Source organism: Nerophis lumbriciformis, linkage group LG06 (genome assembly GCF_033978685.3).
Source record: "Nerophis lumbriciformis linkage group LG06, RoL_Nlum_v2.1, whole genome shotgun sequence".
Lineage (NCBI taxonomy): Eukaryota > Metazoa > Chordata > Actinopteri > Syngnathiformes > Syngnathidae > Nerophis > Nerophis lumbriciformis.
The window spans coordinates 25,934,374-25,951,638 of NC_084553.2; the positions used below are offsets into that span (position 1 = coordinate 25,934,374).

At 38.8% G+C, this 17,265-nt stretch overlaps 1 protein-coding gene across 4 annotated transcripts in view; it reads right to left on the reverse strand.

Moving 5' to 3' along the window:
- Positions 1-706: 706 nt before the first annotated feature.
- The window catches only part of dennd5a (DENN/MADD domain containing 5A), a 64,676-nt gene continuing 48,117 nt past the window's right edge, over positions 707-17,265 (reverse strand). For all 4 annotated transcript variants that reach the window (XM_061963979.1, XM_061963978.1, XM_061963977.1 and 1 more), the window contains 13 exons: positions 14,124-14,255; positions 13,895-14,047; positions 13,673-13,760; positions 13,518-13,602; positions 8,650-8,778; positions 8,091-8,212; positions 7,866-8,011; positions 6,031-6,149; positions 5,768-5,949; positions 5,370-5,452; positions 2,414-2,537; positions 2,154-2,322; positions 707-1,859 (listed from right to left, as the gene is read on the reverse strand). In XM_061963979.1, the coding sequence (XP_061819963.1) occupies positions 1,676-1,859; positions 2,154-2,322; positions 2,414-2,537; positions 5,370-5,452; positions 5,768-5,949; positions 6,031-6,149; positions 7,866-8,011; positions 8,091-8,212; positions 8,650-8,778; positions 13,518-13,602; positions 13,673-13,760; positions 13,895-14,047; positions 14,124-14,255 (1,716 nt within the window). In that variant the 3' untranslated portion in view covers positions 707-1,675. The remainder of the gene's footprint in view (positions 1,860-2,153; positions 2,323-2,413; positions 2,538-5,369; positions 5,453-5,767; positions 5,950-6,030; positions 6,150-7,865; positions 8,012-8,090; positions 8,213-8,649; positions 8,779-13,517; positions 13,603-13,672; positions 13,761-13,894; positions 14,048-14,123; positions 14,256-17,265) is intronic.

Genomic DNA, 17,265 nt, shown 5'->3' on the forward strand with positions numbered 1-17,265 from the left:
ACTGCTCTTGGGAGACATTTGAAACTCCAACACCCATAATGCACCAGGTGTACCCTTTGAAGATAAACACCCATTTTGACATGGCGCGAACGAGTTTGTTTACATTTTCTCGGCTGACAAAGGAAATATATTCAAAGGCTAATATAGGCCATGTTGGAACAAACATTCGACGAGAAAGTTTACTTTAGTAGAAATGTGTCATATCAACACCATCCTGTATTTTAAAAGTGCGCATTAAGATCAGCTACAAACAAAATATTTAAAATTACTGCAAAACATTCCTATGGTCATTTTTCTTGTATTTTTAGACGAGGCTAAACATACCGTTTACATGTATGACCTCAGGTTAAATCATTTCTAAAATGTATACTTTTCTAAAGTATGCTATATTCGTACTGAAATCTAAACTAAATGAACTTAGAAAACAAAACAAAGTGCATTGCAGATGTTTTATTCTTTATATATTTTACACTGTACAAGGTATCTTACTTAGTAAACACTACATTATACAGCTATTCCAATAAATGTACAACTGTTTTGGAAAACAAAAATATATATCTTGCAAGATGCTCATGTATGAGTTCATTCCAGACACTATTGGCACAGAAAACAAAGTCCTTCAATTATCAAATATCTTTCGCTGCGCAGTCAAGTTCATTGTGAGAGATATGGCCTAAAGTGACCTTGATAAAGGCTTTACAGGGTGTGGGTTTGGGGCGGGGAGTAATTTCTGCTCTAGAAAATGCATAGCAAGAAACGTAACAAAATGAGATGGGGGTCAATAAAAGTACTAATTTTGGCTCCCAATTTGGATGGCTACAGCAGACAAGCATCCTTTATCTCAAGTAGTCAACATACATTTTCTCCCAAAACAGTGAGGCTTGGATGATGGTTCAGGGAGGGCTGGATGGAAGGATTTACATCAAGGCTGTCGTTTCTAACTTCTTTAAACATAAAGCTGGACCACACATCTCTTGTGGAATTGGAGGCGAACAAATAACTCATTATTTTGTATCCCCTCAGAGATATTTTCCATTTTGGGGAACTGTCAATATCATGCAAGAAGAACACTTTTTCCTGGTACAAAGGTATTTCACATACGATCTGCATACATTTCATAAGAAAAAGCTGTAATGTAAACAACTTTTGAATTCCTTTGTAAATTCCACAGTTCAATTCTCCCTTCCTATCATATACATACTTATAAAGCATACATCTACATTTGCTTTAAACTCTGCATTATGACATTAGAATCTGAGTTGACAACAGAGCAAGCAACTTGACGGAGTTTACAAAATAATACTGTTTTTCTCTGACAAAATATATTAAACAGTTCTGAACCTCCACATCCCCTTAAATATAGCCATAGTCAGCAGTTCACTTAAACAATTAAAATATTTAGCTTTCGATAAAACATTATAGCACAAGAGGGTCATTGTCAATAATGTGGAAAAAAACATGGTTGATAATAGAAAACATGTTCAAAACATGACCACATCATTGAGGATAAAAACAACAGATTTTAAAAGGCTCATTGCACTTAATACAGTATATGGCAAATATAACAGTATCTTGAACATAAGCCAAATATGTTGTCTGTAAAGAGTCTTTTCCTGCATTTAAAAGGTTTACTTTTAATTGGTACGGCTATGCTCATCTGTGGAGATGGTTTGGTTTAGATGCCAACACCTTTGATGAGCGATGCTTCCAGGGTGATGTTGAACTCCTGCAGAGTCTGGAGCACTCGGATCAGAGAGTTGACCATTGAGCGGTCCTTGATCAGTGCGGCCTCCTCGTACATCTGACCAGTGATTGGACAGTCTGCCAGCAGCGCGATCCAGTGATGCAGCAAGTGATCCCTGAGAGAAACAACAAAAGTAGTACAGTGAATGCACCTGTACGTCTTTATCATTTAAGTACAATTTTCAAAAATGGAAGCATGAACGCTATTACCTTTGATAAAACACTGTAGTGTCATTAAATATGTAAGTAATGCTGTTAGGATTCTGAAGTACTGCTAAAGTTATATCCAAGATCAGAACATTTTATCAGGCATTATTTTTTTTAGTATCCGAGTTATAAAGGTGCTTTGCTTTGTTTGTCAGAAGGTGAAGCCTTTTCATTTTAACTACAAACAGATGTTTCCTGCCTACCTTGCACCCAGACAAATGAGCATCTGAAACTTTCCGTCCTTGCCAATGTTTCGCGACGTGTTGTTGATTGCGCGCATGAAGCGGCAGAAGTGACATACTCTGCTTTGCCAATTTTCATCCGGATTCACCTCCCGCTGCTCAGCGCTTTCAAAGTACACTTGTGCCTTTTCTGTTGCATATCATTAAAAGAAAGTTAATGCTTTGATGATTTAAAATAAATAACTCAAATGTGTTTTTTTTAAAGGCATGGTGGCTCTTACCCAAGAAATCCCAGATGAAGACATTTTTAAAAAGTCGAGGTGATTTGAAACCGTGCTGGAACACCTGCTCCAGAGCCCAGACGAGACCAAACTCCCCACAGAGCAGAAGAGTCAAACTGCCTCTCTGTGAAGAGAAACAACAGATCAGATTGTAACAAAACATTCTAAAAAAAAAAAAAATGTAATAAAACTTCTATCATTATCCCAAATAACAACTTAAAGGTACATTTTGCAGTGGGCTCCAAATAAAAAGTTTTGAACCAACAAAAAAAACAAGTAATGGCTCCCAACATTTTACTGGTACTTCAAAATTAACATTTTAAATAATACTGAACATCCTTTGCTGTCAATGTTATTGTTTGTAAACACAGCTAGAATTGGGACAGTGACAGTTTTTTAAAATGATTTTGCCTTTACAGTGTACACCACCTCAATGGATTATAAATAAATCAACAATAATAATAAATTAGTCAACATGTAATTGAAGTGCAGACCTTAAATTTTAATTTAAAAGCTGTAACAAAAATGAACCATTCAGAAAAGCTACAAGTACAATATTGGATTGAGTGTGCCCAAACACATTGGAATACATAAGCACTATTTCAACACTTTGATGAAAATAATTTGCTGTAGATTCAAGCCTGTGGACATAATTACATTATATGTATTAAACAAGATACATCTATTTACAAATATGTCGGTTGAATTACTGAAAATGAAATGGATATTGTTTACATAATGTACTTGTAGCTGTAACTCTTAAATGGTAAATGTCATATATTTCTCAAGCCTCTTAAACCAAAGCTATAACTCAACAGTTTATCACAAATTGATTTGTTTATTGATATATTTCAAATCCATTGTGGTTGTGTAATGATGGGTGTACTGTTAATGTAAAGTTTACAACAACATTGATAGCAAAAGACACAAAAGTTGTGGTTAAATTTACAGTACCACTCAAATGTTTGCACATACTTACCTACTGCTATAATGTAGGTGTTTTAACACTATTTATTGGGGATGTAACGATACAAAAATGTGACCTCACAGTAATTGCAACTAAAATGATCAAAGTTATCGTTATTATTGCAGTAATGTTGAATATGCTCAAACAGTATTTATACACACTGAAATCTTTGACCAGGTACCTTTTGTTTCAAATAACTAAAACAAATAAAGACACTGTTAAAAAACCTACTATTTTGCATGTTGTGTATTTCACTGAGTCTTTTAGTTTTAGTATTCATCCATTTTAATGGCTGAGCTTTTATTGTTTGAAATATTGGTGAAATACGTTAATGTCTCTTGTTTTCAAGTTAGATTTAAGTAGCAAGCTCAGTCTGTGAGTTTATCATAGTGCAGTTTCGATAATATTAATTTAAAACGGTAAAACTAACTGTTGAGAGTTTTACAGCAGTTATCATAATTATCATTTAAATGCTCGATTCAGAGGCTTTTTAAAAATGTTTTATTATTTATTTATTTATTTACTTTTTGGACATTGGGGTCTGGTGTAGCCATCGAAGCATGCTTGCCTCAAAGGGTTCGGCATCCCAGGCTGCTGCGTTCGGATGCCCGACTCGGTGAGGGCCTGCTGGGTCGAGTGTGTCGTGTGGCATGCTGATGGTGTAGTAGCCTTGAGTGTCGGCGTGTCTGTGAGCTCCTCCTTTCTTTCTTGTTTTTTTTTTTTTTTTTTTTTTTCCTTCACTCAGGGGGAGGCTCCGCCGGGGAAGTTGCTGAATGTTCCATCTCCCATTCGTTACATTTATGTATTGTTGCATTTAAAACAATTGTAATGTTGATAGAGGTAACTATTAATATTTTTCATTAGCAATAGTGTTATTTCTATCGGTACATTTATTGCTCCATTTGTAGTGCAATAATGTTCATTGTCATTTCTGTGGTATTACTATATACTTCACTAACTGCTTCTTTGCTATAAAATGGCATATCATATTTGTACATATTGTATTTGCTGATGTAGTTGTTACTTTTATTTTTGTTGTTGTTTTCTCTGTCTTGTCCCCGCAATTTCCCCCTCTGTCTTCTTTTTATCCCCTCCTGCTCCGGTCCGGCTGCGCCAAACAATAAATATATCAATTTAATAAAGTCAAATACAAAAAAGGCAACAAGAGAAGTATCCCACACTTCTCTTTTGTAAAGCAATTATTTACAGCAGATATGGGCATCTACATCAACTATATGATTTGCCTGAGTGGTAAAAAAAATAATACCAAAAAAAAACCCAGAGCACATTACATTGTACTTCACATTCACCCATTCACACACACTTTCCCACACTGATGGCGGAAGCTTCCATGTAAGGCGCTAACCACGACCAATCAGAAAAAGCTGGAACCGAAACTGAAACCCTCAAGTTGCAGGCACAGCCGGTCTAACATTTGCGCCACGTGTTGGTCAGTCCACGCAGAAGTATTGAGCAAAGGCTGTGAATAGTTATCATGTACATGTATTTTTTTAGTTTTGATACACTTGCTAAATGAAGAAACCTTTAACATTTTCAGTATGAAGTATTGTCCGTAGAATTCTGCAGACAAAAATGAATTTATTCCTTTTTGGAAGGCTGTAAAATAATATGTGGAAAAAGTGAAGTGCTAAATACTCTCCAGATTCACTGTAAATTGACACTACTATGCAAAAATACAAAAGACACATCGTGTTCACAGTATGGTAGTTGTAATGATAATAATAATGATTACATTTAGTATTGAATAACAATTATTCTAATACACAAAGCATATTATTTAGTATCATTCTGCGTCAGTCAAATCATACGTGGGTATAAAAAAGCCAATATTTAAACTTCTTAATTTTTGTCAACAATCTGAATAAGATCACTTAACGGCTCAGGGTAGGGAATGTTGTCGACGTCTCAAAGCTTTATAATGAATAATAGAATGACATTACAGGGCCTGTCTAGACGACCGTCTCTCACCTCCTTTTCCGGTTTGTGGAAGTGCTTCACGATTCCATTGATGGCCTCGCCCACTCCCTCCTGGATCTGACCGGTGTTTAACTCTGCATGAGGGAAAAGTGCACAGGATTGATGACTGGCTGTCAAAATCACAAAAAAGGCATTTAATCTTTTGGTTTCCTCATTACAGCAAAAACATTTAACAGATTGAACAACTTGAAATTCGACTGAAAAAAAAAGAAAAAAAATGGTGCACAAGTCGAAAAAAAATCCAAAACTAAATAAATTGGATTAAACAAAGACCAACTATTCTTTGTTTTCCAGTCTTTTTTATTCAAATGATAAACAAATTAAATTGTCGGCAGTTTGATGGATGTTTTGCTTCTGTCCATTTAGCCGTGTGCATTTCTGTTGCTTACTTGGCTTGCTGTTTGGTGAGATGGTAACAAATCTCCTCATCATCCCTGGCGACTGCTGCATCGGCGGTGTGCGACACATCCTTTCATCGTTCTCCGTGCTGGGTGTCATCAGTTCTCCTACCAGGATCCTCTCCAGGCTGCCGTCATCCACACCCTTCCCCAGCCACCGGCCACATGGAAACCTATCCGTCAAAAACATTTATGTTAGTTTTCTAATTTAGGTCAAAGAAATGTGATTTTTTTCTCAGAACAAGTGCACTTGCTTGTATGTGTGCCCTGTGATCTCGTTGCGGACCATGACACACTCCACCAACCATTTAGCGTAGAGACCTGTGTTATCGTGGCCGAGCTGCACTGTGGTCAGCTTACCCAGGTTCTGGCACTGGAAAAGAAGGAGCATATACAATTCATTCTGTGAACCATGGCATATAGAGCATTTGATTTCAAAACTTTATTCAAAGACATTATTAAAAAAAATCAAAATCTTCCAACTTCAATTTAGACAAATACTTCACGCCATCAACATGGAGGCAACAGCCAAGATGATCAACATTGACTGTATACAGTGCATCCGGAAAGTATTTACAGCGCTTCACTTATACCACATTTTGTTATGTTACAGCTTTATTCCAAAATTGAATACATTCATTTTTGTCCTTAAAATTCGACATAAAATACCCTATAATGACCATGTGAAAAGTAATTTTTTTTAATTTTGCAAATTCCTAAAAAAAAAAAAAAAAAAAAAAAAAAAAATCACATGTACATAACTATTCACAGCCTTTGCGCAATACTTTGTTGATGCACCTTTGGCAACAATTACAGCCTCAAGTCTTTTTTAATACGATGCCAGAAGCATGGCACACCTATCTTTGGGCAGTTTTCATCCAGAATGTCTCTGTACATTTCTGCATTCATCTTAGTCTTAGGGAAGTGACTAAGAACCCGATGGTCACTCTGTCAGAGGTCCAGCATTCCTCTCTTGAGAGAGGAGAACCTTCCAGAAGGACAACCATCACTGCAGCAATCCACCAATCTGGCCTGACTGGTATAGTGGCCATACGGAAGCCTTTTCTTAAGTAAAAAGTTTGCCAAAATGCAGCTGAAATACTCTCAGACCATGGTCTGGTCTGATGGGACAAAGACCGAACTCTGTATACATTATCAGTGTGTTCAACTTCATTTTCCCTCGCTTTATTTCCGTGGAGTCTCGGCACGCATTTAAGAGCGCACTGCTGTTTTTAGATGGCGACAGGTGTGGACAATATTGGAGACAGACGCATTTGTCTCACACTAAAAGTATACAGCAAAAACTATTTGATGTTGCTTTTATTTTCTCAATTCAGCGTCCATCAGATGTGACTGAGAGTTAATGATGTGAGGAAACATGCAGCAGGCGACTTGTTGGAAAACGTTGCCTTACCTTGTTTATAAAGTCTTTAATTTGTTTACTGGGAGAATCACTTGTCCTTTATTTAACCGCATACTGTATCAGTGTTCAAATAAATACTTGCTATAACGTTTTGTCATCGAATTGAATGCAGGCTGTGAAGATTGTGTATTCGATGTGTGAGGTATCACTCCTGTTTATTTTTGTTGGCCGACAAAACTATGAACACTATTTTTATCTATATGGACAAAAAGTGCAGTTATGTCTTATGGCCAGCAGGCGCCAACTTGCACAATTTTCAGATTTATTTTATTTATTTATTTTTCTGCCATTTTACTTGTCTATGATGATTGTGTTGCTTTAATAGGCATATTCAATTTCTACTTGAGGTCCAAGAAACTGTTTTTATCTACAATGTTTCCTCACAAAGGTAATAATTTTGAATGTGTTGTTTGTGGGTTTTTTTTAAATAAAACTTGATTAAAAGATTTCAGTATAAGTAATTTTAGAACACTTTGAGCACATTTAAAAATACAGCGATTATAATGATAACCGTGATCATTTTGGTCACAACCATGATAAGACATTTTTATACCGCGACATTCCTAAAGGAAGGCAACATTGTTTTATAAATATCTCCGCCATGCCTCCATGGTTTGATTTCAAATTTATATGCAGACCCCAAATACACAAAGACAGGTAGCTCACCTCAAAAGTGATCTCTTGAGTGTTCCTCGGCACCTGCAGAACGCCCGTCTCTGCCAGTTCCCCTGACACACACACCCAGGGATTGGCTGTAAACATGGAGCCACCCAGCTTCCTACTGGGAACCACTACCACATGATATGGGATCACTGGGAGAAACACGAAACACGTATTGGTCAGTCCAAGCAGAATCAACACCAAAACCAGATGTGCAGTAGCAGAACTCACTGATGGTTGTGAAGACATTGGTGAAACAGAAGTAGTCCACAGCATTGAAGGACAGGAGATGGTAGAGAAATTGCTCTTTCTCATCATCACAACGCAGGAATGCATATCGCTTGTACAGTTTCCTAAAGTGGGTTGAAAACAGAATAATTAAAAAATCTACATGTTTCAAGATTAAATTCAAATATAAAAAAAGTAGACATATTGCTGTTTATTTTGAGAAAATGGATAAATAAGTGTCTTACTATTGAAAGTAGATACATGTCATTGCAAGGTCAGAAAGGCAGACAGAAACCTTCCTGACCTAGTTCACTAGCCACCATATAAATTATGAAGTGCTTGTGAATGTAAATTATTTATGCAACAATAGACTGCTGTGCGATACTTTGCACTAGTGCTCATTCATTACAAATAAGTGGATCCGAATTCTTTTGAGTTAGAAATTCCTCCACAATCATGAATTAATAACACATTTGAGAAATTCTGCTTGTGCCCTCACTTGTATGGCCTAATAAGAGTACACCCTAAAATTGGAGACCTGCTGGTGCATTGTTTTGCTCACTTTGTAAGCTCAAGGTCAGACAACAGTTGCTTCAGGTGCCTGGAGAGTAACTTCTTTTCCATGGAGAGGCGAACCCAAGCTCTGGCCTTGCCCACGTCGGTCTTGATCTCACTTATGTTTTGAATGTGTCTGGAAATAAAACCACAACGTCAAAGGTCAGGAGGTGAGGTATTTGTACAAAAACCCAGGATCATCATGAAGCCATTATTTCAAGACCGTTTGGGGATTTATACACACTAAGTCAAGATGTGGCAATAAAATACTGTAACATACCTTTAATAGATATTTTAGGCATCCCAAGTAGTTATGGCTGGAAAGATGTCTGTCTGTGACTTCCTGTGTGTATGTGCGTGTGTTCCTGTTTTGCTGCAAGGCACTATCAAGTCTCTAACGTCCAGACACATTCCTTTCCGCTCCATCTGTGTCATAAGCTTGCTTGCTCTATGAGAGACGCTCGTGTCTCCTCCTACACCTTCTCCTCTACGCCCCTTAATCCACCTCTCCTGTCTCAAACATTGACATCTGACTAACCCACTTTCCTCTGCACGCGGTATCTCCGTGGCAACAGAGTCAAATATTACTGGGACTTCTCCCCTAGTTATGACAATGCACTATTATCACCTTTACTGAAACATTGTTATTATTTTGAAGGAAAACATCTACTTCATATCATGACAAAGGGATAGATTACTAATTAATTAAGGGATGCAGGACATCTTTTTTTCCCCATTATGAGTGAAGAGTATGCTAACAGTCTTGGCGTCAACATTTAGTTTTGGGGGTCGCCTTACTCGAAGCACAGTGCTTTGTGTGAGACACTGACTTGACCCGGAGGGCGCCCGTGATTATTAGGCTAGAAGTAATGTGCACTACACACATACAGACGCACTTGCAAGCACGCACTTGCAAGCACGCACGAACACACACACGTACGTTCCTGCAACATAAACAAACACTACTCTTGGTGACAGCTAGGGATGTAACGGTAAATGATATAATGATAAAACCGCGGTAAAATTCCAGACGGTTAGTAACACCATTTAAAAATGTTAATTATCGAAAAACCGTCAATTGTTATTGCATTTTAGGCAACATTGCCCATTTCCTGGAAACAGAGTCGCAGCAGCGTTTGTGAATAGCCCCGTTTGGCTTGAGAAAACAAGGTGGAAAGCAACTACACAGACCTTGCTCCAGAGCCAATCGCTTCGTTTGACTTTATTTCTCTCGCCTCACTTTCGTAGCTTAGGGTCTTGGCGTGCGTTTCAGAGCGCACTGCTGTTAATACATGGCGACAGGTGTGGACAATATTGGAGAGAGATGCATTTGTCCCACACTAAAAGTATGCCGTGGAGGAGAAAAAATACGTGACGTTGCTCTCATTTTTCCAACATAGTAACTTTCACTCAGCTGCTGTGACTGAGAGTTAATGACAGGAGGAAACATGCAGCAGGAACAGTGTTGTCACAACTTGTTTATAAAGTCCTTTATTTAACTGCTCACTTTGTCAGTGTTCAATAACACCAATACTAGCTAAAATGTCATATAATTGACTTGAACCCAGGCTGTTAAAGGGGAACTGCACTCTTTTTGGAATTTTGCCCATTGTTCACAATCATCATGAGAGACATGAACACACGTCTTTTCTTGGTGGGGGATTTTAAAGATGATAAAAACGCTTGGAAGATGGAGCTTATGGGAGTCACCATTGTAGCTTTCAAAGCCCTTCAAAACCCTCCATCAACGTTTTACATACACACTGCAAGTACATATATAATGTAGTAACAGACACGTTCGTATCAATATGTAATATGTACAATATTTACCGTATTTTGGTCATTTTAATCACTGCCGGTACTACTACTTCGGCGCATTTATTTCAGTTTCCATAGCAGCGCATGTCTGACTTCTGGCAATAACCCCTTCCAGAATCAAACATGCGTGTGTTCTAATCATGGCAGACTTGGTAACAGACAACGAAGACGACTATTATTAGACAAGCTATTTTGAAATAAATGGAATGCTTACCCATAATTAAACGAAAAAACATCCCTGGCCAGCTGGACCAAAGAGACAATTGTCCATCGAGTGAGTCACACTTTATATTGATAATGATACATGCAGCACGTCATGCGTGTTATTACAACTACAGTACATACGCTGTCTGGCTAGCTGTGTACAAACAAAACATGAAATGTGGGCTAATATTTTACAAATACTGTAATATAAATGTTCATGTTTTTCAGTCAGTACAGATTGGTGTCTTATCGCAATTTGTTGTGCATTACAAACTCAAACGCGTTTCATGCTGACATAGAAGCTAGCTAGTCTGCTCGCTCTTACTGCCGCCGCTGATTTTTGACGCTCAAAAAGCTAAGTGCTAACTTTCTGTGTCCTTATACCGGTAATGGTTTTACAGCTTTCTTTATTCTTTCCCCAACACATTTACTAGTCTTATCAAACTTATAAAGCAGCCACTGTCTGTTTCACCGCCTCACTTTCAGGTTGCTGGTTGCTAAGCTAGCAAAGCTAAGCTAGTCCCGATCTAAAGCTACCCTGCTCTGAAGACAGCAAGAACTTGACTCGGTGAAAGAAACACGGTGGGTATGGCTTCCTGTTCTTTGTGCACCTTTCTTACGGATAGGTTGGCTTTACTAGAGGGCCCAGTCTGCCAGTTAGAGAAGAGTAATTTCGTAACTTGGTTAGCCCTACACCCCAGTCTACCAGACACCAACCACACTTTAGTCATAGGAGACTCCATCACCTGGAACATACAGCTTCGTAAACCAGTCGTAATTAAGTGTAGTCCTGGGGCCCGACTAGCAACAGGCCTAGTAAACACGTACGACAGGCTAACTGCACCACTAGCTACGCAAACATAGTTGTACACGTCGGCTCCAATGACACTAGGATGAGACTGTCAGAGATTACAAAAAGGAACATAGCTATGATTTGTGATCTCGCTAGAAAGATGTCTCGACATCCCGTACTTGTCTCGGGCCCCTTTCTTGCGAGAAGCCATGATGAGAGATATAACAGATTATTCTCACTTAACAAGTTTATTGACAATTGGCCCTCTTACTGGGGCAAACCAGGCTTGCTGAGGAGAGACGGCCTTCACCCTAACCGGGAAGGTGCCATCACTCTTACTAGACACAGATTACTGGTTGAAACACAGGCAATTACTGTGCCTGTCAGCCCGGGGGATGAGTCATTTAAGCTACAACTAACCAGCGCCAGGCTAGAAAATTCCTGCACACAGAGCATTTCTTGTAGAATAATATATAACTCACATAATGTTTTTTCTGTAGTGACTGTGCCAGAGGTAGACATGCATTATACTGAGGTAGCAAATTATGAAGCATTATGAGGTGTCAACTTGTCCAGGGTGTACGCCGCCTTCCGCCCAAATGCAGCTGAGATAGGCTCCAGCACCCCCCGTAACCCCGAAAGGGACAAGCGGTGGAAATGGATTGATGGATGAATGGATAAATCTATCGCAGTACCAAGCAAATAATCTCAAGATCCCCAACATATCAATTCCTAGATATGATCAAATATATTTAAGGCGCACTAGGGCGAAATAGACGGAACGTTATTGATATCAGTACTACGAATACCATTAACAAAAATGCCTCAAAACCGCCCACCACCTATAATATGGGCTTTTTAAACATCAGATCAGTCTCCTAAAGTGCTATTAGTTAATGAGGCCATTAGAGACAACGATCTCAAAGTCATTGATCTCTTTTTTCCTCTTAACGAAGCATCTCCTCCTAACTATACAAGTGCACATATTGCCCGTCCCCTTAAAAGGGCTGGAGGGGTTTGGTTCTTGGCCCTGCACTCTTCAGCATCTATATGCTGCTGCAAATACGGTGTTAGCGTTCACTGCTACATGCCAGATTGTAGTCATCTGGAGGCGTGTCTTAATGAAATTAAACAATGGATGTCCAGCAACATTGCGATGAGGTGGCGACTTGTCCAGGGTGTACCCCGCCTTCCGCCCGATTGTAGCTGAGATAGGCTCCAGCGCCCCCCGCGACCCCAAAAAGGGAATAAGCGGTAGAAAATGGATGGATGGATGGATGTCCAGCAACATTTTGCATCTTAACGCTAAGAAAACGGAAATGCTGATTATCGGTCCTGCTAGATACCGACACCTATTTAATAATACCACTTTAACAATTGACAACAAAACAATTACACAAAGCTCCTCGGTAAAGAATTATCTTTGACCAAACACTCTCGTTTGAGTCACACATTAAGAGTGTTACTAAAACAACCTTCTTTCATCTCCGTAATATCGCTAAAATCCGTCCCATTTTGTCCACCACCGACGCTAAGATTATTATTCATGGGTTCGTTACATCTCGTCTCTATTACTGTAACGTATTATTTTCGGGTCTCCCTATGTCTAGACTTTTAACAAGAACAAGAAAGCTTGATCATATAACGCCTATACTGGCTCACCTGCACTGGCTTCCTGTGCACTTATGACGCGACTTTAAGGTTTTACTACTTACCTATAAAATACTACCGGTAAACGGACTAGCTCCAGCCTATCTTGCTGATTGTATTGTACCATATGCCCCGGACAGAAATCTGCGTTCAAAGAACTCTGGCTTATTAGTTATTCCAAGAGCCCAAAAAGGTCTGTGGACTATAGAGCGTTTTCTATTCGGGCTCCACTACTCTGGAATGCCCTACCGGTAACAGGTAAATTCTACCTCAGTAGAATGTCGTGTTTCGCTTTGAAGATCATTACAATTAAAATATCACCAGGGAGTTAAAATATTTTTTTTTAAGTTTTATTGACATACAAATTGCTATCTTATTAATTTGCTGAAATACAAGTCAGTCTTCCTCACCTCATGTCTTGGATCAGTGACACTTTAAGAGGTGGCATCGTAGACCCACCATCAGATTTCCGTCTTTCAGGATCATGGATAAAACCTAATATAGAAATAAAACACAAATCCAGGTTTTGGCTCCAGTTTGATACAAATGTCAGCATTTCCTATACCTGGAGGTCCTAAACCAGCTGGGGTTGCACTCTTTTTCTCTTTGCTTTCCTGGTAATGAAGCAAGTGGGACCACAGGGCAGATTTACCCTGAAAACAGAAACAAAACATGGCTCTGAATACTGTGAGAATAATATAGTGTTGTTTAACACCTGCATGGACACAATCAGTTGGTGAGGAGTTAGGTGAAATATATGCAGTGTTGTTGCTGTTGTTTGTCTGACCTGTTTAACTTGCAGCCCATGGCTCCAGATTCTCTCCAACAAGTCACACAGACTGGCAATCAAAGTGTTCTCCTCCACACCAGTGATGCTAACCTCCACATGACCCAACTCCACTGCCTCGCGACCCATCTTCTCGACTAGCATGCGTTTGGTCTGTAGGGAAAGAGGCATGTTGACATTTGCATTAGCTAGCAATCAGAAAAAACAAATAATGAAATCCTGCACGAACCTTGTTCTTGCACTCTTTAAGCAACCCTTCAACAAACTTCCAGTTTGTTTGCGCAATGACAGACGGGGAGAGGTTGGACAGTTTAGGCTGTCTGATGGTTGTGCCCAAGTTCCGCGCCTCTTGGATGTATTTCTGTTTAAACAGAGACTTCATTTAAAACAACTCTTTCAAACAGTGCCAAAGAAACCTTAAAGTTATCCTTTGAAACACACACCCCAGAGCTGTCTTAACACTTAGGCAAGGTGGAAGTATTAGAAACACTACTTTGACATCATATTTCCCTAAAGTAAAAGTTAACTTAATTGAATAAACAAAGGACCATTTATAATATAAAATACACTCACTGGCCACAACATTATGATTTTTTCATTTCAATTATTGTGTTTTATAGTATTCTATATTATTGAAGCAAAATTTTGGTAAATGTTTGTCCATTATTGTAATACAGAATCAGAAACACTTTATTAATCCCCTGAAAGAAATTCATTAATTCATATATGAGCCATATGACCTGTCTAACAGAACAATCAGGCTTAAATGATGAGGTCAGATTAGAACTAAGCATTACTAACTTTGGGCCTTTTTGCCCTGTTTACCTGTTTTTTACGTGCTTGAAGTTTCACACGTTCCTCTTATTTATATTTTCCCATCCAGCATGCGGACATGCGAACCGTGTAAGTTAGGCAAATATGCTAAAGTCGTGAATTAAGGCAGACTCATTACTAACGAGACAGAATTTGCCGTGGCACTGTATTTCTAGGTTGTGTGAAAATCATGGAACATGGAGTTATACCAACACTTGTGAATGTTATTGAAATCCATGGAAAAAAATATCGCTTTAAATTTAAAAAGGCCGTATTAATCCAGGCCGTGCTGTCACATGAACGTGTGTTGCCATGGTGATGCAGTGTGTGTATGCAAGCTACAACGTCTTCTACCTGGCTGCATAATAATGCATAGATTAAACTTTGGTCCACTTATTATAACTACTCTGAAGTTATTAATGATGTTAATAGTTCTGTTTAGTACAAATGTTTGTGAAGCCTTGATGCTTCAGAGCTGTGTGCAAGTGTATGTGCTTGCGCAGGAGAGCATGGCAGTTTGATATTAACTGGTAAAAACTAATTAGAATAAATTGATGAATATTACATTGGTACCTCAATTTACAAACACCTCTTTTTGCGACCTTTTCGGTTTACGGACGTTTACATCGTGTTAAATATGCCTATGTATGTGAACCATGTCTTGGCGTACAAACGATTCATTCATTCATTCATTCATTTTGCATGGCGCTTGAAGCCATTGATGGATGTCATTTTGATGACATCACTACATGCGGGCACAGCCATTTTGAAGAGGCGAGGTCCACTACGTCACATTCTGTTTACATCGCGTACACACGGGCACGGCCATTTCGAAGAGCTTCGACAGAAAGCGGCACTTTTGACAATTGTCATACCTTGCGCCAGTCAGGGCTGTATCACCCTGTTTTAGAGATCACTTTGTGTGATCAGAAACACTTTAAATGTGTCCAACTCTCACAGTCTCGCTGTATAGCTTTGGGTTTGTCAAGGCTAGAACCAGTTATTCATGTTTACATTGATTGTTATGGGGAACTCTGCTTCAGTATTCGAACGTTTTGGTTAACGAACCATCGTCAAGAAATAATTACCTTCGTAAATCGAGGTTCCACTTTACATTATTCATGTATTTTCTATTTAATAGTCACATAGTTCAAAGATTATTGTCCAGATGCATTGAAAATCTGTTAGTACCAGGATGTTCAAACACAGTCCCATATGCACACGGTTGCCTTCCGCAGTGGTCACGCTCCCAAGAAAACAATGTGCATTTTGATTTTTGATCATTAATTTAGAGTGGCATTATGGTTATTTTATCCTCATCTCCATGGATGTTTGCAGGTGTCTCAATTGAAGCAATCAGAATAGATTTGATTCATTTTTGGAAGTTTATTTTATCATGTTATTATGTGGGGTGTACACTGCATTCAAATTTTAGGTGCAATATAACGAACCCGAAAGGGACAAGCAGTAGAAAATGGATAGATGGATAATGTTTCACCTTCTCGGGGCGCTGGACTTATTCCAGACTTAGAAGCGCGTAAGAACAAAATTACTTAAATTGATGGGAGAATATGCGGGAGGCATTTGACAGAGAAAGCCTACATGTAAGGGTTGATCACCCAAATTGTGTGCACAGAAAGACTTAAGTCAAGGGAGAGAATGCTGGGCCGCCAGAATGTGTGCAGTAGCACACCTTTTTTTCACATCAGCACATGGGAGAACAGACCCATTTGTGAACGTAGATGATTTTTTTTTTATAAAGCTCTTGCATTGGATCTTAGATTTTGCAGGTATACACTGAGAGGTGGCCAGGGAGATCCGACTACTCACATTTTATATTGTATTAATTTCATAAAGCGTAAAATGCAACCGTGACAAGATTGCTTTGTATACAAAGATTATCTGGTGCCAATTAATTAGCTAAAACAGGACAACTTGCCATTTCCAAGTTACATACACTCAAAGTTCGATATAGTGCAGTCCCATATAACGTGACGTTCTATATTAAGCGATCGTGCCATGGACACCCAAGTTTTGCCCGTTTTTTTACTACCAGAGTGTATCGCGTTGTTTTTCACCAAATTATCGAACACTTACAAACTTACATAGTAAATTTGTATGAAAGTCTCCAGAAAGAAGAAATGAAAAATAAATATGTTAAAATAATAAAATATCGACCCAGTAAATGGATAGTGCCTGCCCCATTCTGGGACACAGGCGCACAATCCACCATTCATGTTATGTCACATGGCGGCACTATCCACCAAGGAGGTTTAGGCAGCCGAGTTATGCACATAACTTTTTTGAAAAAATAAGGGTAAAAAATTAAAATGTAAATAAAATGCAATATTGGGAATAACGCGATCTGTATTTTTTTTTAGTGTAAATGACATTCAAATAAATGATTGTCACTTTCAATCAACAATGTTTCCATCATTTGACGTGCATGTCCATCCGTCCATCCATTTACTACCGATTGTCCCTTTAATGGTCGCGGGGGGTGCTGGAGCCTATCTCAGCCGCGTTCGGGCGGAAGGCGGGGTAGACTGTTTATTTTA